The sequence below is a fragment of the Agelaius tricolor genome, unplaced genomic scaffold (assembly GCF_023055355.1).
Source record: "Agelaius tricolor isolate 1412-34295 unplaced genomic scaffold, bAgeTri1.0.p SCAF_19, whole genome shotgun sequence".
Taxonomy (NCBI): Eukaryota; Metazoa; Chordata; class Aves; order Passeriformes; family Icteridae; genus Agelaius; species Agelaius tricolor.
Genome location: NW_027269279.1, coordinates 12,791,891 through 12,815,020, shown reverse-complemented (window position 1 = coordinate 12,815,020; position 23,130 = coordinate 12,791,891). Strand labels below are relative to the sequence as shown.

The following is a 23,130-nucleotide window of genomic DNA, read 5'->3' as shown; positions in this document are numbered from 1 at the left end:
TTTTTCCAAGGGCTAAATCAAAGCACAGTCTTGAGCTTTGTGCCAAGGTCTCTGAGCCCCCAGGGTAGGGGCTTGAGCCCTCCAGGGCAGGCAGAGGAATTTCCTGGGTTCCAGTATGAGGGGAGGGCAGTGAATCATTCTGTGCCCATGTGGGGATGCCTTTGCCATGCAGACTTTGCTGGGAGTGTGTGCAGTGCCATGGATGGGGTTGGGGCTCATCCATCTCCCGATGAGCGGCGCGATAACCGCGCATGTCAGGGGGCTGCTAACCCCTGACTGATGGCTGCTGTGCACATTCAGGGTGTGTTTCCTCCTCCCAGGGAGCTCTGATAAGATTAGAAATGTCCTTCACAGCCACTGCATTGTCCTTTAGCCACCCACCCTCCCCAGCCAGGCCTGCTCATTACAGTGGAGCCATAGAAGATGTTCTATGTCACAGACATCTTTTATGAAAAATCCTTTCCTTAGGATTTTTCCTCCTGAGAAGCTGAGAGGCCTCAAAAACAAAATGTAACCAATGGTTATCTGCTGCTGTGGAATGCAACAGGTGCATCTGGGATTGGCCCATGTTGGTTGTTTCTAATTAATGGCCAATCAGAGTCAGCTGCTCAGACAGAGAGTCCGAGACACAAACCTTTGTTATCATTCCTTCTTTTTCTATTCTTAGCCAGCCTTCTGATGAAATCCTTTCTTCTATTCTTTTAGTATAGTTTTAATGTAACATATATCATAAAATAATAAATCAGCCTTCTGAAACATGGAGTCAGATCCTCGTCTCTTCCCTCAACCTGAGACCCCTGTGAACACGGTCACATTCTTATCCAGGGGGCTGGAGGGAGAGGAGCTGCCTTACCATGGACCCAACAAGAAGGGTCTGTCAGTGCTTATTTTCAGCAAATTTGCAACAGGTGAACTGTGGCTGAAGCAATACCTGGGTAGTGTTCTTTATTCCAAATATATTTTTTTAATAGGCAAGCAAGAGAAACCTCAGAAAGAATTTTCAGTGGTTCTGGGACATAGGAAATGATGGAAGTTGGTTTGAGGCAAGCATTCTATTGTACTTTGATGGATTTTCTTTCCCCTCCCTCCCCTGGTGTGTGCAGGAATGCCCCCAGTGTGAGCCCTTTGGTGTGTGCTGCATCAACAGGAGAGAAAATGGATGAGGATTTTTCACACTGTGAATTCTGTGAGCTGTAATTATCCTCATTCTCAGCTAATGAAGATATTTAACAACTAAGAGTGACAGTTTTCCTTAATTTTCACCCTTGCTCTTGAGTGAGGAGCACATAGGTGTTGCTGTTAGTAGCAGTATTACTCCTCAAGATCTTCCTTAGAGGAGATCCTCATGGTGCTGTGCACCGTTAAAATCTCATCTCCACGTGCTCCCATCATCCTGGCATTAACACTTAAATAAGGATTCTTTTGTAGGGCCTAAGGAAGGCCAAACTATTGCTCTTGCTCTTTTTGGGTCCTCTTGGAGCTGTGTCTGGACCATGATGTCCCATTGGGCATCAAAAACCCCAAACCCCAGAGCCTGGAGGGGTTTGGGTGGAGGCTGGAGCTGGTGGTGTCCCAGCAGAGATGTTGGGCACTGCTGTCAAACACTCCCCAAGAGGCTGGAGAGGAGGCAGGGGACACAGGGTAAGGAATAAAAAGCATTGGTTGCAGGCAGCACTGGGGAAATTCCCCTTGGAAATGGGAGAGAGCAACAGGAGGAGTGAAGATCTCTTCACAGTGATTCCAGACACACTGGGGGCTTTGCACACCTGAAGGCACTGAAAGTGTGACCAGACAGGGCATGAGAAAACCGAGCTCATTGTCCAAGCAGGGCCAGTTTGAGCAAGAGCTGCACTTGGAGCTCATTGACCTCCAGAGGCCTGTCCTCCTGGCCCCAATTATTCTGCAGCTCTGTTTGTCCTACAAGGGTTTGCAAATACACACATGGACCTGTGTATTTATTTTAGTGGGGAGGCTGAGCTGCTGAGCCCATCTTGCTACCTGAAAGTTGTAGAAAAAGCAGTAAAAGTGATAGTGTTGCAAGTAGGGTGAGTCATTTTTATTATACAAGTATTTACCCTGGTTATTTCCATCCCATTCAGAGTGAAGCTCTAAACTGACTGTGTTTCAGTGGCAGCTGGTTGTTTACTTTTCAATTTGTGATGCATTTTTAATGGTTTGACAAAATAAAATCAAGTATTTGAGTATGAGGCATATTTGATAAGCAGAATTAATAACCTGAAATAAGTTCTTTTAAGTAGGGTCATATTAAAAATGTAGCCCTCATAGTGATTGCTCCTTCCAAGATGAATCACAGCCTTTTATTTTTATTCATCTTCTACTCAAACACTTCTGTGGGCAGCAGCTGCTAAGCTTCTTCATTCCACCATATTTTCCATGGTGTTTTTACTTTTCAGACCCTTTGGGAAGAAACAGTGCCTGGGTATCTTTTGGCAAACCCATGGCCATGCATTTACTGCTGTGAGATTGAGAAAGATGCTTTTGCAGTGATCATTTCCATGATGGAGATGTTTATGCCCTCAGTTACAGTTCATTCTCTATGTGCTCTCTAGAGTTATTAAATTAAATTGTCTTTCAGCTGTTGGACAGAGGCAAACCCCCTAAACCTCTTTCTATATTAATCTAGTCTTTTATTAAAACATAATGCTTAGGATTTTTTCTTCAGCCTGAATTTAAAGAGAGGCTGAGAGGAGACAGAGGAGCTTGAGTTGATCAGTCAGGGGATGATGTGGAGTGTGTGAAAGCCCAGGCTGAGGAGCAGATTTGGGTTCTTCTGCCACTAGAAGGACTCTTCACAAGGTCTGTTCTCTCATCCTTGGGGCTGGATTTGACCTTTTTTGTGTGCTAACAAATTCCTCTGCTGTTTGGCCGTGTCAGGGATTGCTCTTTTTTTTCTCTCAAAATGTTGTTTCTACTTGCTTTGAGAGGGAAGGAAAAATAAGCAACCCAACACTATTTGCATTCCTAAAACTCACAGTCCCCTGCTGAAACCATCAACACCTCCTGAAATTCCAAATGGAAAAGCATTGCCTCTTTTTCATGTTTGCAATGAAACGAGGATTATAGTAATAGTATAAGTATTAGACTGCACAAATTATACAATGAATGTAAAACAAAACTAGATTTGCTGAGGCAAAAAGGGATTTAAACAGCTGCTTGAAGTGAGAACAGATGATCCTGGGAAATCACTAGGAAATAGCATATAGTACTAATCATGGCAGTGTTATTTTTTTCACTTTCCTGACATGCTAGCATGTTGTTTGCAGTATTTTTTCATAAAAAATAGAATTTATTCAAGCAATTTACCCTTAATGTGTGTAGTACAAATAGTTTCTATTGTGCTTATATATCATATTAACAGTATTTGATTTGTGCTTTCTTTACAAATTGGAACCATCGATTTTTCTGTGGTTCTCATTTTGCACTTAGGCTGGTGCTTTCAGTTCCCATTTTAGGTGCTGGGCTTTGAAAAAGCTGATTTCTCATAAATTTATTCTCTTTTATAAGAGGGTCTAGGTACCATATCCTTTTTAGGAATTGCTTGGCTCTCTTTTGGAGCCAATTAATGTCTTGAAAGTTTCAGCTTGCTCCAAAAGAGCACTAAGTGTTCTTCCCTTTGCACAGAACGCAAACCTTCCATTTTTGACCTCAGGTGCCATTCACTCTGGGTTCTGACTGTTTTAATTCTCTTCTTTCTTGATTCCACTTTGTCCCAGTGATGGTGACCAAAAGTCTCTGAAGAGGATCACCAAAAGTCTCTGGAGATGATCATCAAAAGTTTCCAAGCAGCTGCTGCTTGAAGGGAACCTCTGTGTGTGTAGAACACTTATCTTGATTCTCCTAAGTTTTTTTATTTAACTTCCCCATTTTAATTTATCAGCTAGAAATTTATTTGAATGTGTTCATTAATTCCTGCTTCAGTGTTTTCCAGGTGCCTTGGGACTGTTCATGCCAGTCCAGCCACCCACCCCTTTTCCTCATTTCCCTGACTCACACACAGCCTCTAGATTTATTTCCTGATGTTCCTAGAATGTGATAGGGTTTTAAAGGTTTTTGAAATTATTAAAAATGCTGGTTAAGACTTGGATCTCCATAAGAATGTTTGAAGTCTTGGTGAGCATAGTGGGACTCTAGGTATACATTGCCTTAATTTTATTTAGTTTAATTTTCTTGTTGATAGAGGTAGACACCTAAAAATACAACGAAATCAATAAAAAAAGAAAAATTAGGCCTTTTTATTTTTTTTTAATATAAGGACAGTTCTTTGGCTGCAAAGATGTAGACATCCTCAGCTAGAACTGCATGTGGGTGTTTTGCATCTTTCTTTATGTACATGGAATTGAATTTACTGTATCGTTCAGATATTTGTGTTCTTACTGGGAGCAAATAAATTTTGAGCAGCAAAAGACTGTTGAAAAAAACTTCATAGCTTTGTGAAGACAGCTTCCAACATTTTAGAAAGGAAATATTGAAAGCTGCTGATAGCTGAATACCTGGGCAGGTGTGTGGTTTGCACCAAGGAGGTGTCTCCATGATTCAGTTTAGTTTAATTAATTTATTTATTATACATATTTATTTATAAATATTATGTATTTATAATTATTAAAATGTATAAATATTTAATTTTATTTATTTTCTGTATTATAAGGAGGGAGGACCTTGGGTTTGGTGTGCTGGAAAAGTTAAATCTGATAAATCTGAGTTAGATCTGCTTTCTGAGTCTCTTGGGATGAAAGCTCTTGGGGAAGAGATCCCTTGATGTGTTTTAAATCTATTGATTTGCAGGAGAAAGGGACAATTTAAACTCGAAGTCACCAAGTGAACTTCCCATTAAGTTGGGGAGCCTGTGGTCACAGCTCATTGGATCTTTATGAAGTAGAAAATGTGATGCAGAACACACTGGCATTCTCTTAGAGGAAATCATGCATTTAACCATGGAGCAAAATACTGTAGCCAATTACATGAACATACACCTATTTTACACGTGGCTGATCTTCTGAGCAAAAAGTCTGAACAATGTGCATGCTATCTTCTTTTAGGGGGCTATTTACTTTAAAGTCAGTGATATGGGATCAAGTTTAGAGAAGAAAATGATGAATTTATGATTTCTATCAACGTTTTCTAAATGGAAAGCAGCTTTGCATAGGAATGTGTGAGTGGTCTTCAGCTGGCATCAGCAAAGACTGATTATAACCCTGCTATGTGTTAATGTGCCCTGTTGTAGCCTATGTAGGAATGCTCACATCTGAAAGTGCATCTAGAAAAGAAAGAAAAATGTTCAGTATTGAAATCAACTTCTTAAAACTGTTTTAAAAATGACTTCGACTTTATTAGAGGATATTAAAGTAAGTGCTGATTTATAACTCAGATTTTTTCTACTTTTGAGTATGAGGCTATGTAAAAATCTTTACTTTCAAAACATCTGTTCTTAAATGTAACAGGGTGAACTTTCTAGTAGCATTAGATATTTGCAGTGGAACATCTTGTTTAATGTTGCTGAGACTTGTGAATTGATCTCTTTTATATATATATGTATATAATGGATGTACTCCCATGGACATTTAGAAAATGCCTTTCTGCAGTTTAGTCACAGCAGTAATTTCCTCACTGTCAGGAAGTTAAGTAGCACATTGAAAGCTGATAGAAAAGTTGAGACCTAAACTTTTACAATAGAATATCATGGGTGTATTTGAAAATGTGTATAATCCTGATTTATTTGCCACTCCTTATGCCTCTGTCCAGGCTCTGGGCACTTTGGATAGCAGAAATTATTTTCTTTTCCACATCTTTTTGCCTTTACACTAAAACTGGGAGGAAGGAAAATGCTTACAGTGTAATTTGAATAACACAAACTCTTTTCAGCAGTACTTCTGACTAATTCCATTGCTGAAAATAAATGAGGAGCAGAGACATTATAAGCTGTATCATGATGGGTTGTTGTGTCTATTGGCACACATTGTGCCTATTGGTATATGAAGATTAATGTGTTGCATGCCAGCATGTCCTTCCCTATGCAAAATATTCTGAGAGTGCTGAGGGGATTGGGGCAGGAATTATGCAGAGAACAGCAAAGCTAAGTGGAAGTAAATTAAGCATCCCCATCTGGCTTTATTTCCTTGCAAATGGCCCCAGCTCTGGGTTCCAAAGGCAGTGAGTGTTGATTCCAGCTCTGATTTACAGGGCAGGTTCCTGAAGCTCTGCTGGGTGCTCCCTTAGTCACGATTTCTCCTGCAGGATTTCTGGGTGCTGAGGATGTGTGCACTGAGGGAATGACAGAACGTTGCACTGAAAGTACCCAGGATATTCTTAAAATGTGACATCAGCCTGGGAGTACTGCCTCTGATTTCAGTGGATGCACACACTTCCCTTTTTCCTGCCACCTCACCAACACTGTGGCACATAAGAAAGCAGCTGCAGAGACTTCAAATCCCATATTCCAAAATGTCAGGGTAAGGATTAGTCCAGCTAGCAGCTCTCTCACAAGGTTTGCTATAAATACTTGCATCAAGAGTGCTGGAATTACACTTTCTTATGATGGTTGGTATTAAGTGAAGGTTTGATATTGATGGATGTGACTAGGCAGTCTCAAAGGATAGAAATAAAGATTGCATTGGTTATAATACCCTCACTCTGTGTTCAGCTTTAGAAGTATAAGGGCAAGTAGTCAATAGTAGAAGTAGCCTAGAAAATACAAATTCACATCCATTTCATTTCAAGAGACAGATGGTATAAATCTATTTAGATTCCATTCAGGTTTTATTACAGAAAGGTGCAAAGATCCAGCATTCTCCACAGTCTTGTCATGTGTACTTAGCTGGGTGTCAAGGATTTTAGATTTCAATCTAATCTCTCTTAGCAGCATCCCTGGTTTCCTCAGGCAGATCCCTTGATTGCAGTGTCACAATTCTGTGCCTGTGGCAGAGGAATCAGTGCCACTTCACCTCCCTGGGCTGGGCTATCTCAAATCCCTGATGTGCTGTGCTGCCACTGGGACTGTGATCCTGTTAGAGCCTCTCAGGGCTTGGTAAAATACAAATGCCAATAATCTTGATAAAAGGGTGTGTGGGGCATGCCACTAGGTTTAAGTGGATTTTTACTGATCAGATTGTACTAAGAATTGTTGTCATGGATAGTGTAAATTAACAATTAATAAATACAGGGTGATACCAAGGAAGAATAATGCAGGAAAAAGCTTTGTTGCAGGACAAAAAAAAAAATAATAGCAAGTCTTGTATGAAAGCTACATAGAACAGAAATGAAAGAAAGTGCAGCCAGTTGTGCTCTATGAAATCTGTGTGTGGATTGCTGGGTTCCTTTCATACCATGCTGAGGGCAAGGTAGAAATTCTTGTTTCTGGCCTGCTGTAGCCTGTTCACCCCAAAGTGGGTGGAAAAGATGAAAATTGATTCTCCACAGTCTCTGTTTTACATCTTCATGATTTTTTCTCCTGCTTTGGGCTGCAGACTGACTCCTTTTTCTTCTTTTTTTTTTTTTATTGCCTGCAAAATGTGAAACAGATTTGTTTAGAAAGACAGACACAGTTCTCTTGTGTTTCTTGCTTCTGCTCTGGGTGGCTGGGCTCTGAGCTTGGATGACGAAGCAATTGTGACTTAGGTCTTTGCATCCTTCTGTCCTTCCTTCCTAGAAAGCTGAACAATATGACCTTTTCCTTGAGCTTTATGTGTGACTTAAATACCATTGGTAAAGATCTGGAAAACTTGGGGCTAAACATTAAAACCAGTTTTGTATCCAAACTCCTTCTTTACGATGAATAAATTTTTTTTGGATACGGAATGTGTTGAAGGATGCTTAATAAAGGAACGAAATAACAGCCTCCAGCTAAACTCAGCTTTCTGAGCAAGAAAGTAGAACCTTATTCCAAAAATAGGGAGCAACTATTGCTCAACAAAGTGAGTGGTGCCCACATAGACTGAGCAGTGCAAAGGCTCCAGCCGGGAGGTTCGGAGCTGAGGAGCCTCTGGTGCTGAAAGGTGCTTATCCCATCTCCTGAGAGGTAGGTCTGCATGTGCATTCCTGAAACAGAGCAGCTCCAGCCAGGATTCCAGGTGAAAAAGTGCCCCTGACAGGAGTCAAACATTTTGGTTCCAGCCAGAGGGAGTAATTAGACTCGTTTGCATATTGAACAGCAGCCAGGGAGTCCTGATCGTTCTGAGAAAAGTGCTCCAATTTCCTAAGCTTAGTATAGAAAAAATAAATAATTTTTTGTTTGTTTGGGTGGAGGAGTGGTGTTTTCTGGTGGGTGGTTTGTTTTTTATAGCTTTTAATTTCTTTTTTCTGAAATGCTGAAATACTGTTCATGTATCATGAAGTTGATATCATTGCAGAACTCGATATCATTCAGTTGTGATTCCATAGCACTTTTGCTGCTGATGGAATAGTGCTTGGATTCTTACTTTCCATACCTTCAAAACCTTCAGAGACCCTGTTTTATGCATATTCATTTACAGGAAATGGTAGTGCTAAAGTTTCGTAGTAAAATCCATCTTCAGCACAGTTGTTTATCAGATCTATGCATTCATTAGTAAAGAGTCCCTGCTGTTGTTGGCTCCAGTACAACTTAATTAATTACTATTTGAAATATGGACGTGGTAAATGATCCAACTTAGTGAAACAGGAGAGCAGCTGTTACCTTGTTTTATGTTTGAAGTCACTGGCTTTTCTCCTTATTTGTGTGTGTCATCCCCTTTTTCATCTTCTGACAATAATTCCATAAATTTTGGACTCAGATTCATCTGTAAACCCTGCCCCCTGTTTTGTTTTCCCACTGTGTCATCTTGTTCTCCTCTGTACTCCCCATTTTATCATCTCATGTTGCACCATCCATTCCTGTCTCTCCCTCTTTTCTCTGCCATAGATGTTCAGAGTTCTGGTCTCCCTTTTCTTTCTGGTTCCTTTCTTCAGCCATTCTGCATTCCTGAGAGCCAAGTAAGTTGTTTCCTGCTCTGCTGGAGGAACTGCTGCTTTTGCCACTTTTCCTCAAGATCTATCTCCTGGTGACATATGCCTAAATGCTTTCTCAAAACAACCTTATGGAATTCATTAGAAGTTTTTCCTAATTGTTTCCATTTCCCCTGCAGCTGTTTGCTCTGGTCAGTTACTGAACTCAATTCATTTCTGCTCCTCTATTTCCTTTTCATATTTTTATTTTTTTATTTTTTATATTTTTTATTTTATTCTATATTTTTATATTTATATTTTTTTTTTATTCTATTGTTTATTCTATCTTCCTTTTCTTATTTTTATTTTCTTTTTGCTGTCTGGAAGAGACCCTGAGAGCTGCTGTTTGCTGACACCTCAGCTGGCTGCAGGGTTCCCTGTCAGCATTTCTGTGCCGTGCAGGGCTGGAGAGAGGGAAGGGGCACATTCCAGCCCTGAAATCATCAGTTCCATCTGATCCATCAGTTATATCAGATAATCAGTTCCATCCTCTCTGGCTTTTCATGGATATCCTGGCACTGCAGGCTGTATTCTCTCACTTGATTTCTTTTCTGCTGAGGATTTTTTTGGGGAGTTTTCTCAGGGAAGCTCTCTGGGTTTGTTAAGCCCTGCTCTGGGCAGGGGGGATGGATTGGGATCTCCAGAGGCCCCTTTCAACCTCAGCCCTTCCTGAGATGCTCTGAGGGAGGAGAGAAACAGGAATGGAGAGCAAAGGAATGGGTGCAGTGAGCACTGAGTGTTCATGGAAGGAAACAGCACACAGAGCTAACAAATGCCCCAGCAGAAGCTGCTTAACCTGCTGGTCTCAGCACTGGAGATGGAAATCCCAATTGCAAAGTTTCAGAGAAGCTGAAACAGCCAGGGGATAAATGATATTTGACTTTATTCTGAAATAAAGGCAAACAATGAGTAGCATTCTAACTCATTTATTTGTTCTGTTAGCTGTGTGCTGGAGCATTTGAAATGTGCTCTGGCAATATAGTTTGAGTTCTTTTAATAGCAAGGCTAAAATGAAAGAATATATGCAGAAATGTGAGCACAATTTGAGTCTTGGCTGTAGCTCTTAGGTATCAAGGTCCAGTGTTTTATTTGTTCCAAAAAGGTTTCATTATTTCAGAACTGAATAGTTAGGGAGGATCTAGGAGTATTTATAGTAGGTAGAGCTACAGAGACCCTTAGAAATTGTCCTCAGTGTTTATGCTTTTAGAAATATGGGATGAAAAAATTTTATGTTCTCTACTTTAGAGACAGCAAACAGGAGTGTTTAATGAGGGAAAAAAAAGTTTGTATGAAATAATTGAAACAAAGGAGAGCACGAGGTAGGGAAAATACTGCAAACAACATAAATGTAGGACTTTCTTTTTAAAGAGTGTGATTTTCCTAGACTCCCATTATAGAATCAGACATATCAGACATGTACTTTAAAAAGCATCCAAGTCTCCAAGCTATTTCCTTTTTGAAATGAGATGTTGGATTACAAAAAAAAAGAAAAAAAAAAAGGCTTTATTTTCTTCATAGAAGTAGATGGAAGTCTCTTTATTTCATTTATATTTGATTCTCATTATCCTGGGACGCAGAGGAAGGGCTGTGTGAAAAGGAGTAGGAGAAAGAATAAAGACAGATTTTTTTCATTGTCCAAAAAGTGGGGTTTTTTTCCCTATCCATAGGAACTAAGAAAGCCCTTGTGCTTAGAGGAATGAATAATGATTTATCACTCTTGAAACATATGGAACTGAGGAAGTTCATGGAAAGGTTGTGTGTTGGGTTCAGTTTGCTGAATGGGAAGATGTCTCAAGGAATGATATCAATCTCTGGTTTTTTCCTGCAGCTATTTGAGGTTAGCTGTTTAAAGGAATTCTATGAAGTTTTAAAAAGGCAAAGTATATCATGTGTTATTAACATGTATTGCTCATTATTATGCCTTACACTAAGTGTCTCCCTACTAATTGCTGTCCTAATAAGGTTTTTTTATGCCTTCCTGCTGCCCCTTCAATCTCTTCCTTTATTTTATCACTTTACTACTAAAAGCACCAGATTCAAAACTATGCATGCCTGGGCTATAAATGTTTATCAACTCTAAGCATTCCCCATGGAGCAGTACCCATTCCCCAGTCTCTTCTGTGTTTGTTTTGTTTGTGGGATTTTTGGGTTTTTGGTGGTTGTTTGTTTGTTTGGTTGGGGTTTTTTGTTTGTTTTTTAATTTTTTTTCTTTTTTGTTTGGTTGGGGTTTTTGGGTTTTTTGTAGGGTTTTTTTGTTTCTTTGGGTTTTTTTGCTTTGTTTTTGTTTTCTCTTTTGTTGTTGTTGTTCTTTTTGAATTTTGTGGGGTTTTTTTTTCCACAGACTTTATTTCTTCTGTTTTCTGCACTGTTTCCAGAGATTGTTTATTTCTTGTGTTTTGAGCATGATGTGAGAGGCTCCCAGCTCCACACCCATGGATGAGGTGCCACAGGTGCCTGAGCCACCTGAGGGCTGGGCAGAGCTTTTTTCCCTTCCAGTGACTTAAAAGCCTCTCAGCAGTATCCAGTATAATCTATATTCTATAAATAAAATTCTCCAGGTGCTGAGGGCAGACTAAAAGAGCTGCAGGGTCTTTCCTCAAGCCCTTTAGTGCAGGTTGGAATAATCTTGGTCAGCAGAGTGGCAGAGGATGGGGAGGGGTCACAGCTGAGCATCCTCAGCTCCTGCAGAACTCGGGTGAATCCCATCAGCCCTGGTGAAGGTGTTTGTTTATTTCCTTTCAGAGAAATCTCCCTCAAGGTGTTTTGTGAGTGAAGAATTGTCCTGATTCATGGTGTGATAAACAAATACAGCTCAGGAGGCAGCTGGATGCCAGAGAGCAGAGTGTTCACCCCCAGGATTGCTTTCATTTGCCTCCTGTACTGATGACATGACAGTTTGAATCTCATTTGGAGTGAAATGTGAGTTCTACCTGCAGTTCAGGTAATGAGGGAGTAACCCCAGATTTTCTGTGCCTGTTGGGATCTGCTTGGTGCAGGTTTTTGCGGTTCTGCTGTTTCCAAGGGCTTTGTTCCAGTCTGGCAGAGGCAGCTGAAGCCGTGGCTCTGTCACAGGGCTCTAGGATAATGCACAAGGGTTTTTTTGGGGGTTTGGTTCTTCTGGCTGAGGCTCCTGGAGCTCTTGGGCAGAGATGACCACTCTGATCCCCAAGCCCTCAGCACGGTGCGTTTCCATCACTGGTTTCACAAATCCACATTCCCTGCCAGTCAAAATGAGCAAGAATTCTCCTGTTGAAAAGGAGCACCAAGGTGATGTCAGGATCCATTGTTCACTATCCACAGATCTGTTCCCACATGGAAAACCAGGGGAATCATGAGCAGAGATGACACAGCTGTGGCAGTTGTGTATTTGTGATCAGTGTTTGGAGTGTTTGCAGATGAAGTGAGGAATGCAGGCAGTGCCTTATCCATGGCTGTGATTATCAGCAGGGTAACAAAGCACAGTGGAGGTGGTAAATGATCATTATCTGCTACAGGGCAGGTGGTGGGATGGGTGATAAATCAAAACAGTTTTTGTGTATGACTAAAAAGTGAGAAAAACCTGTTCTTATGGGGTACCCCAGTGATCCCTGGGCAGGGTGCTCAGCTTTGAAGGCTCACAGGCTCCCCAGGGCTAAGAAAGAGTTATCTCCATGTTTTCCTATGAATTCTGATTTTCCTTTAGCAAACCACTGTTGTGATGTTGAATATTTCCTAAAGAGAAGGCCCAAACCTGTACAGTTGATGGAAACCCTTTCATGTGTCTGTTGACAATCACTTGAGAACAGGTAAAACTGCACAGGGCTTGTAAAGAATGCAAACATGGCTTTGGGAGACTGGCACAAACATTTCTGAAAGCCTTGGCTGGTTCTAACACAGCACTTGAAGCTTTTCTTTTGCTTAAGATGGGAAAAAATGCGGTTTTAAACACAATTTTCATGGTCTGTATTATGATTTTTTTTTCTGTCTTTATTCACTTGAAGACTTACAAAAAGCCCAGAGAACACAATTTGCATTCTTGTTGTGGTCTCAGTTGAGAAGTTAAACATTATTTCAGCTCAATTCCCCCCTGTCCAGGAGCCAGTCTCTCTGGTCAGAGTGGAGATTTTCCACTGTGTCAGTGGGCATTACTTTTATGGATGAAAGGAGGTTTGGGGTTGAGAATTACAGAGCCTTTGTTGAAAACAAATGTTCCACGGCTGACTAATGGGGGGAAAAAAGTGGGAGTGGAAGAATATTCCAATATAAATTCATGATGCAAAGTGAAATTTAGTGATCTGGGTACTTGTGGCTACAGCAGGGAGGTTTCTTCTGCCTGGGATATTTATGGAGTGCCTCTGCATTTATTTTGCAAAGCCTTGGCCATGGCACGTGGCATCATGGACATAACCAAACCACTCAGACTAGGATGCAATTAAACAGAAGGTGATGATAGGAAAAGTTTGGGGATTTCCAAAGGGGTCTAACAAAGATGTTACATGTGCTGTGATGAACCTGGCTCCTTTCAGTGAACTCACATTTCAAGAGTTTCAATTTTTTTTTAATAAAGCGCTTTAAAATCTCTATAATAGGAAAAGGCTTCAAAGAGGAAAGATTAAAAAAGAAAAGTAAATAAAAAGGAAATAATATAATTAAGGTTTGACCCTGTAAATTGCTAACCTTCAAAGCTAATGCTGGAGAAGCACACTATTATTAGCAATAAAAAGAATTTGCTTTGCCCTTTTAAAATTACCATAAACCGGTTGACTGAAATGGAATGATGTTAATATTTAAGAAGTAGGACACTAGATTCTATTATCTCAGAAACTCTGTCACCTGGTACACTCTGTAGTCCTGTTATCTAATTATTGTCCTTAAATTGCATTAGTGTGCCAGCAATTTGTCTGCTGTTGGAAAAGTAATTGACATTTGAGTTACTGCTTCATATTTGGGAGACTCACTAGGTGGTTCCAAAGAGCCCTCTTCTGTCAAAGCAGATTAGCTTAATTTTACCTAAAAGAAAAGCGAAAGTCTGCATTTTTGAGTGTGCCATTTACACAGCGCTCTTGTAATTTGGTATTAAAATTCAGGTTATGTATCACAGCTGATTGCCAAGAAAGAAGAGGATGAGGAGGGGGAAGTGGGAAATGAATAAATGAGGCTTTTTTTGCCTTCAAATTCACTTTAGTGCAGTCTGGTCCTTCAAGGAGGAGTCTGCTGGTGGGAAGGGGCAAAGCAAATGCTGCCATGTGTCCAGGGAATGTTTGTTTGATCCCTGGGCTCTGATCTCCAGGGCTTTGCTCACTCCCTGGCACCCACAGCACCTGTCCCAAGCCTTTGGAAGGGACGGGATGCTCCACTTCACCTGCAGAATCCTGACTTTCTGCAAGAATTTCAGTTTCCTCTTCACTCCCTGGCACCCACAGCACCTGTCCCAAGCCATTGGAAGGGATGGGATGCTCCACTTCACCTGCAGAATCCTGACTTTCTGCAGGAATTTCAGTTTCCTCTTCACTCCCTGGCACCCACAGCACCTGTCCCAAGCCTTTGGAAGGGATGGGATGTTCCACTTCACCTGCAGAATCCTGACTTTCTGCAGGAATTTCAGGTTCCTCTTAGTGCTTGGAGGAAGAGCACTCCCAAAGTCCTTTTTATACAATTTTTTGATGAAAATTTAAGGCATAGTTGTAATTCCTTGTAGCCTGGGAAGGGGAGGAGCAGCCTCTGTCCCACCTTGTGTGAATGTGAGTGTCCACAAAGGTTTGGTTTCATGACTCTGCAACCCAAAGCTTGAAACTTTCCAGACAAATGTAATTTGGGATCTAAAGTTGATTAGAGATGCATGATTACAAAATGTGCATAATAGTTTATGTGACAACTGGAATTAAATTTAAAATATATTTGGAATTAACATGAGGAATGTAGCTGTCTGGTAGTGGTGATAATTTTGCTAATATAATTTGTTTAGAGATTTTCAGTTCATGTTTAAAAACAAGGCAATCTTAAATCTCTTCAAAATATTTATTTCTTCTTGCAGGGCTGTTGCATAAACCAAAGTGCATTGCCTGAACTTATAAGATTGTGTCAGTGCAATCCAAGTGAAGCATTTAGGAATGTTGGCTCAAACTGGAACCCTCACCTGGATTTCTCTTGACAATAACTCTAAAAAGAGATTTAAAGCACTGGTTACACATCTCCAGGAGTTTCTCTCAATATGTCTCTAAAATATTTCATTTTTCACTGATGGGAATCAGGGTTTTCTCTCTGCTCTTGATGGTTTACATAAATAATTGTGGTTTTTCAATCATTATTATGAAATTGTTAAGGCCTTTTGCAGACCATGTAAATTGGTGGACTGTTTTTCAGAATACATACTTTATCTCTTTCATCTCAAAAAGTACCAAAAATTAGAAAAAAGGGTAGAAAAATGTAAGCTTGATTAAATCATCAAAGTATCAAAAGGCTGCTGCAATCCTTTGTGATAATTCAATTCTTCATTTTAAAAGTAGATTTCAAATCCAAACATTTTGCCCAAAAAGTATTTGAAAAGCAAGCAAACTTTGAAAAAAACACTCGAGTTCATTTTGCAGGCAAAGTGGTGAGGGAGCAGAAGTTTGTAGAGTGAGAAAGGCAACATCTATGGCAAAGAGATGCTGCAAGTGAAGTGTTCCAGGAGAACAGCTGATGCCTGTGCCCTGTGCTCCCTGTGGTTCTGTGCTGCTGCTGCAGCTGGAGTGGCTGCAGAGCACGGCCTGCCCAGCTCTGCACGGTTTCATCTTTTTCTGAAATGCCCCTGGTGTTATTGCTGCCCAGAAAATTAATGGGGTATTGATAATGATTGGCATTTCTGTATTGGGAAGAATGGGGCACTCTGCACCTGATCAGAGAGAAGCTGGCTCTGTTCTCCAGGCTGAGGGTTGTACCTGGGGAGGACAGGTGAGGTGACACCTGGGGTGACACTGGCAGAGCCCCCTGAGCCAAATGGGAGCATTATTCCAGTTTAAAATTCTAATGGTGCCAGTAATGAGGCAACTTTACCATTAAAGCAGGGAAAGAAAAATAACCTTTCCTCCCTGAAGAAGGATGTGCTGCAAAGGTCAGAGCTGCTCGTGGAGGCAGCCAGGGGCCTGCTGGCAGTAATGGGAATGCAAAGTTCTTGAAATTCACTGAAAGTGGAAGTTTTCAGCAGGACAAAGGACACTGCAGAAGGAACTGTAATTTCCTAGATTTAGGATTCTTCCTTAGTTAGGTAAGGCCAGGCTTTTAGAGAGCTCAGAATTTCATATTCTCAACCTACACAGCAGCTGCTAGATGTTGAAAATAGCTCAGCTCCTCACAGTTCCTGCTCTGCCAGGCACCAAGCTCCCAGCAGAGTCTGGCTCTCCTTTGGGTGCCAAAATGAGAGCTGAACTCTCATGAAAACCTGACTCTCATGAAAATCTGTGAGTACACTGATTTCTTGGGGGAAAAAAGGAATAAAATAAAGAAATCCATCAATTGGATATGAAAATTAGTTATAGCAGTATATTTATTTCATAATAATTAACTTCTTGGAATGATTGTCATAGTACTCTGATAGCCATGAGTCTTGTTCTCTGAGTAGTTGGTAAAGGTACATATATTAAAAATAAAAGGTGACCTGTCTAATTATTTCTAAGTATCTCTCATTAATGTCCCTCTTCTTTACATTCTGTGGTGCCTTTTTTTAATTTTAAGGCACACAGAGCAATGATCACAAGGACTTTTCCTCTAAAGTTTAATTCAGACAGGGACAACTGCATGTAGAATGTATATTTAATGAAATATGATGCCAACAATAGATGCAAACAATTCTAGTCTAGAGAAATGCTTCTTGAAAGTCTGTTGTCTCCTGTGCCTTCTAAATGGAAAAAAATGAATTTCAGTAGATGAGAAGAGGGAAATTTGCTCTAACATTGCCTAGAGGGAAACTGAAAGGAAGGGAACTGCTAGAAGAAGTCGTGTCTTCACAATGTTAACATAATTCAAATATAAAATGTTACACCACTGGTTTTTTTCTGGAGTGGAGCTGGTTTCCAGTGAATCTATGTTTAACAACATGGATAACTGGGTAACACCAGAAAGGGGAAGCAGTTGTTGGATCTAGAGAGATCTCTGAAATGTGCTTCTCACATATGTAAGAATGCTGCCTTACAATATGCATGTAACTTTTCCTGCTTTCCAAACATAGTCTCTGCAGCACTTTTGTCAACTTTTCTGTGCCATCATTCCCTTAGAGATAATGGTTTCCAGCAACCTGTGTGGTACAAAGGGAGAAAATAAGACTTGCCATGACTGTTGGATTTCACAATTCCCAGGCTATAATTCTGTACTTTGTCTGACAACCACCAACACACATTTCAGCATGGAATGAATGCTCCTCTGTCCTTCCTGCAATAAATGTATCTGTGCACACATCCTGCACACCTATCTGTGGGTGCTGTAGGATATAGGCAATAAATGTATCTGTGCACACATCCTGGCACACCTATCTGTGGGTGCTGTAGGATATATGCAATAAATGTATCTGTGCACACATCCTGCACACCTATCTGTGGGTGCTGCAGGATATATGCAATAAATGTATCTGTGCACACATCCTGCACACCTATCTGTGGATCCTGCAGGATATATGCAATAAATGTATCTGTGCACACATCCTGGCACACCTATCTGTGGATCCTGCAGGATATATGCAATAAATGTATCTGTGCACACATCCTGGCACACCTATCTGTGGGTGCTGCAGGATATATGCAATAAATGTATCTGTGCACACACATCCTGCACACCTATCTGTGGGTGCTGCAGGATATATGCAATAAATGTATCTGTGCATACACATCCTGCACACCTATCTGTGGGTGCTGTAGGATATATGCAATAAATGTATCTGTGCACACATCCTGCACACCTATCTGTGGGTGCTGCAGGATATATGCAATAAATGTATCTGTGCACACATCCTGCACACCTATCTGTGGGTGCTGTAGGATATATGCAATAAATGTATCTGTGCACACATCCTGCACACCTATCTGTGGGTGCTGCAGGATATATGCAATAAATGTATCTGTGCACACATCCTGCACACCTATCTGTGGGTGCTGTAGGATATATGCAATAAATGTATCTGTGCACACATCCTGCACACCTATCTGTGGGTGCTGTAGGATATATGCAATAAATGTATCTGTGCACACATCCTGCACACCTATCTGTGGGTGCTGCAGGATATATGCAATAAATGTATCTGTGCACACATCCTGCACACCTATCTGTGGGTGCTGCAGGATATATGCAATAAATGTATCTGTGCACACATCCTGCACACCTATCTGTGGATCCTGCAGGATATATGCAATAAATGTATCTGTGCACACATCCTGCACACCTATCTGTGGATGCTGTAGGATATATGCAATAAATGTATCTGTGCACACATCCTGCACACCTATCTGTGGGTGCTGCAGGATATATGCAATAAATGTGTCTGTGCACACATCCTGCACACCTATCTGTGGATCCTGCAGGATATATGCAGTAAATGTATCTGTGCACACACATCCTGCACACCTATCTGTGGGTGCTGCAGGATATATGCAATAAATGTATCTGTGCACACACATCCTGCACACCTATCTGTGGGTGCTGCAGGATATATGCAATAAATGTATCTGTGCACACATCCTGCACACCTATCTGTGGATCCTGCAGGATATATGCAGTAAATGTATCTGTGCACACATCCTGCACACCTATCTGTGGGTGCTGTAGGATATATGCAATAAATGTATCTGTGCACACATCCTGCACACCTATCTGTGGGTGCTGCAGGATATATGCAATAAATGTATCTGTGCACACATCCTGCACACCTATCTGTGGGTGCTGTAGGATATATGCAATAAATGTATCTGTGCACACATCCTGCACACCTATCTGTGGGTGCTGCAGGATATATGCAATAAATGTATCTGTGCACACATCCTGCACACCTATCTGTGGGTGCTGTAGAGGTACCCACACATCACTTATTGGAGGCATGAAACACCTCCTGGAAGGAGGAGAAAGCTCTGTACCCAGGCAGCAGCAGGAGCAGCACCACTGTGCTCCCAAACAACATCATCAAGGCTGAGAACAAGCTCACTACCCACAAGAAAACAACTATTTTTCTTTTTTTTCCCCCTTTTTGTAGCATCTTAATGCAAGCAAAAATGCCAGGAAATCAAGTTGTGCAGCAGATATAAAAGCCAAGGCATTAATTTATTGTCAGCTTGTCAGTCGAGCTGCACTGTGCTGTTTTTAGCATTATTCCTTTAATGTAAATCTTATGTCACTGGATGTGTGCTGTGTTCTGTGTGTTGGGTTGTCAGCAGGAAAAGAGAGAATGCAATCCAGCATGACTTCTTCTTTCTCCCCTTCTGCAACCCTCTTTGGGTGTGTTGTGGTTCTCTCCCTGTGAATCTGAATGCATTGCAGAAAGCAGAGCTGTGGTTTCCCTGCATTTACCCAGGAGTGAGCCTTGCATTAACTGGGCTCTCCTGATGCCTTTTCAGGCTATCTAAAAACAGAGGCCAGACAAAATTAAGGGATTAAAAAGCAGATCTATTTATTGAGGGCCTTCAGGTACATTTAGGGCAGATGAAGCTCCCATGGGGCTACACCCAAAATGAATGAAGGGTCACAGATTTTCACAGTTCTATAAGTTTGGTCCATTTGCACATTGGGGGTTAATCTGCCAATTACAGCCTCGGGTAATGAAGTCATTTACCCCAGGTTTGCTCCCCCCAGCTCCCTTTTGTTTAATCTCTCAGGCCTGAGGCAGTGAGGTGTCCTTGACTGCCAGGCCTGGAGAGGAATTGTTGTGTCTGCCCCAAATGGGGAAGCAGCAGCTCACACTGAGTGTGGAGCTTGGAGTTACACACTAAAAACTGCAGGATGACAAATACATGAAAAACACAAAAGCTGAAATACTGGGGTATCACTCTGAAAGGAAGGATCCCATTGTCCTGGTGCAGTGGCAGAACCATGTTTGCTCCCAGGTTTCTCTCCTTTGGTCCCACAAACAAACCAAATGATTACTTAGCAGTGTGTTTTCCTTTTCATCATTTTTACAATTAGAATATTTTCCTCAATACGTTTAAAAAAAAATTACAGTATTTTCATCCATCTTCCTTTTATTTTTAATTTAAAAATCCATCCCTAGTCCCACAAGCAGCTCCTGCAGGGTGGCACCCCCAGGCCAGGGCAGTTGGCAGCTCTGGCTCTGAGCCCCTCTGCTCTGCAGCCACCAGAGCTCCTGCAAACCCTGCTGGGGGAACCAAGGCAAGGAAAAGGGAGAGCCTGGAACCTCCTCTGCTCTGCTCTGCTGAGCTGAGCCCAAGGCTGACCTCAACATCTTGTCTAGTTGAAGCTACAGAGCAAATTTCCCGTGACATTATCTACAGAGGAATTTAGAAAATATGTAACTTCCTTTATTTTTTATTCCCCAACTATTTTTAAAAGCAGTAGTGGCATCTTTTTTTTTTTTTTTTCCTTTTACACAGACTTACTCATGCAAAATGAATATTTTTTAGGATAAGTGCCAGAAGGCGAAAATTGTTATCTTTGAATTGAGCTGTTTTAAAGAAAGTCACCTTGAAAATGTATTTATTTATGAAACTTTTATGTCTGTAGGCTTGCGTGAGTGGACATCTAAATGTAGCACAGAGCTGCTAGCACAGAACTGCTGTTGCTGAGCAGCACCTATAAAACTATAGGCACTTCTATTCAACTGAGTTGACAGTCAATAAAATGTGAAAAGGAATATGTGGTCTGCCAGAATTCAAATTTACAAATAAAATGTCAAATCTGGATTTTCAGGACAAGCAGAGTAGCTTAACTTGAAAACTAAAGTCAGAAACACTGAATTTTTATGGAATAAATCTGCAGACATTAAATGTCTGAAGTGTGGGCACAGTGGTGGTTTCTGAGTGCTCAGAGATCCTAGGAGGGTTTAATGGTTGAAACAGGAGAATGATTTTTCTTCTGAAATATCAGGATGCAAGTTTCTGGTGCTGTTCACAGTCTTACCCAAAATCATCATTTTTATGTCTCTGAAGAAAAAATTGAAAGACAATAGGATGAAAATTAAAAGTAATTATTTCAAAAATGGTTTTTAATATGTTTTGATTTTTCTGGTAAGTGCTAAGGGATCCTTGGTAAATGTGTTTTCCTCCTTATCCTGTTTCTGTTTGTCATTAAATTTTTGAAAGAATTTGCCTTTCAGCCATATTGGCTTTACATAATTGATCCATCCAAGAGCTGAATTGTCTGTGGGTCAAATGTGAGTTAAAATGTAATTCTTTAGATTTTTTTTTTTAATATGACATTTTTCAAGGGCTATTCTTGCCTGGCACTCGGCAAGCAGAAGGATCTGTGGTGCAGGATCCTTGTCACTGTGCTGTGCCCTGGAAATGGGGCACTGTGTCATTTGGTGTGGTGACAGAGAGAGAGAGAGAATCAGGAGAAGAGAAAACTGAGAATTTTGGAATGCAGGCAGGGAAAAAAAAAAAAAAAGAAAAATCAGAATCTTCAGCATTTCCATGTGTAGGCTGCCAGTCCTGATGCTTTTGGGGAAAATGTTTGTTCCCTGCTCTCTCTTCCCCTGCTACTATAATAAATTAATCCTGGTCTGGGCAGTTAAGGAGGCTCCTCTCAGAGCTATGGTCGTGCTCATGGAATAACAGAATTTGTGATAAGCACAAAAAAATGAAAGAAAATCCTTGTCTTGGCTTAGAAAGGACAGGGTTGTGTGGGGCTGGCAGTGGGAGGGAAGAACACACCCTTTCTGATTAGTTCTGTACTCTCAGGAGTGAAATCATAAAGACACTTCAGTCTTAGACCTGACATAAGGGTTTGTTATTTTTTAATGTGGCAATTCCCCTGCTCTCTCTGAGTCTCTGTTCCTTTGCCAGCAATGCTCCCTGGCTCATCCTCTCACTGGATTAGATACCAATGCATGTCTTGGTGATTTCTGCCAGTGATTGCTGGATTCAGGCTGCTGGATGCTCTCTTTGCTTTGGCATTTTAAGAGAAACTAGCAGAGAGCCTCCTGGGGGCTCCAGGGGAGGATGATCCTTGCTTTGCCTCTCTTGGGGGTCAATCTGTGTTTGCTTTTCATGGGGTTTCTCCAGCTGGGCACTTGACAGCCTTTAGTGAGCTGAGCCCCCAACTTTGGTGCCAGAGAGGGAGGAGCTGCTGTGCCTGGAATGAAAGCACACAGACACCAATGAGAGCACACAGACACCAATGAAAGCACATAAACACCAATAAGAACACACAAACACCAATAAAAGCACACAGACACCAATAAGAGCACACAGACACCAATAAGAGCACACAGACACCAATAAGAGCACACAAACACCAATAAGAGCACACAAACACCAGTAAGAGCACACAGACACCAATAGAAGCACACAGACACCAATGAAAGCACATAAACACCAATAAGAACACACAAACACCAATAAAAGCACACAGACACCAGTAAGAGCACACAGACACCAATAAGAGCACACAAACACCAGTAAGAGCACACAGACACCAATGAAAGCACATAGACACCAATAAGAGCACACAGACACCAATGAAAGCACATAGACACCAGTAAGAGCACATAGACACCAATGAAAGCACACAGACACCAATGAGAGCACACAGACACCAATGAGAGCACACAGACACCAATGAAAGCACATAAACACCAATGAAAGCACACAGACACCAATGAGCACACAGACACCAATGAAAGCACACAGACACCAGTAAGAGCACACAGACACCAAGGAAAGCACACAGACACCAGTAAGAGCACACAGACACCAATAAGAGCACACAGACACCAGTAAGAGCACATAGATACCAATGAAAGCACACAGACACCAGTAAGAGCACACAGACACCAATGAAAGCACACAGACACCAATAAGAGCACACAGATACCAATGAAAGCACATAGACACCAAGGAAAGCACACAGACAAAATGAGAGCACACAGACACCAATGAAAGCACATAGACACCAAGGAAAGCACATAAACACCAATGAAAGCACATAAACACCAGTAAGAGCACACAGACACCAATGAAAGCACACAGACACCAATGAAAGCAC

The 23,130-nt window shown here is 41.2% G+C and overlaps 1 protein-coding gene across 23 annotated transcripts in view; it reads left to right on the top strand.

Annotated features, from left to right (window-relative positions):
* Nucleotides 1-23,130, top strand: part of RBFOX1 (RNA binding fox-1 homolog 1) — a 1,203,461-nt gene that overhangs the window by 461,378 nt on the left and 718,953 nt on the right. For 12 of the 23 annotated variants that reach the window (XM_071444283.1, XM_071444282.1, XM_071444287.1 and 9 more), the window contains exon 1: nucleotides 8,833-8,964. The exons of 8 other annotated variants lie outside the window; for them this stretch is intronic. In XM_071444283.1, coding sequence (XP_071300384.1) covers nucleotides 8,848-8,964 — 117 coding nt within the window. In that variant the 5' untranslated portion in view covers nucleotides 8,833-8,847. Of the gene's footprint in view, nucleotides 1-7,938; nucleotides 8,033-8,832; nucleotides 8,965-16,310; nucleotides 16,395-23,130 lie in introns of those variants that run through there. 3 more of the 23 variants (XM_071444323.1, XM_071444318.1, XM_071444317.1) reach the window with 3 other exon arrangements.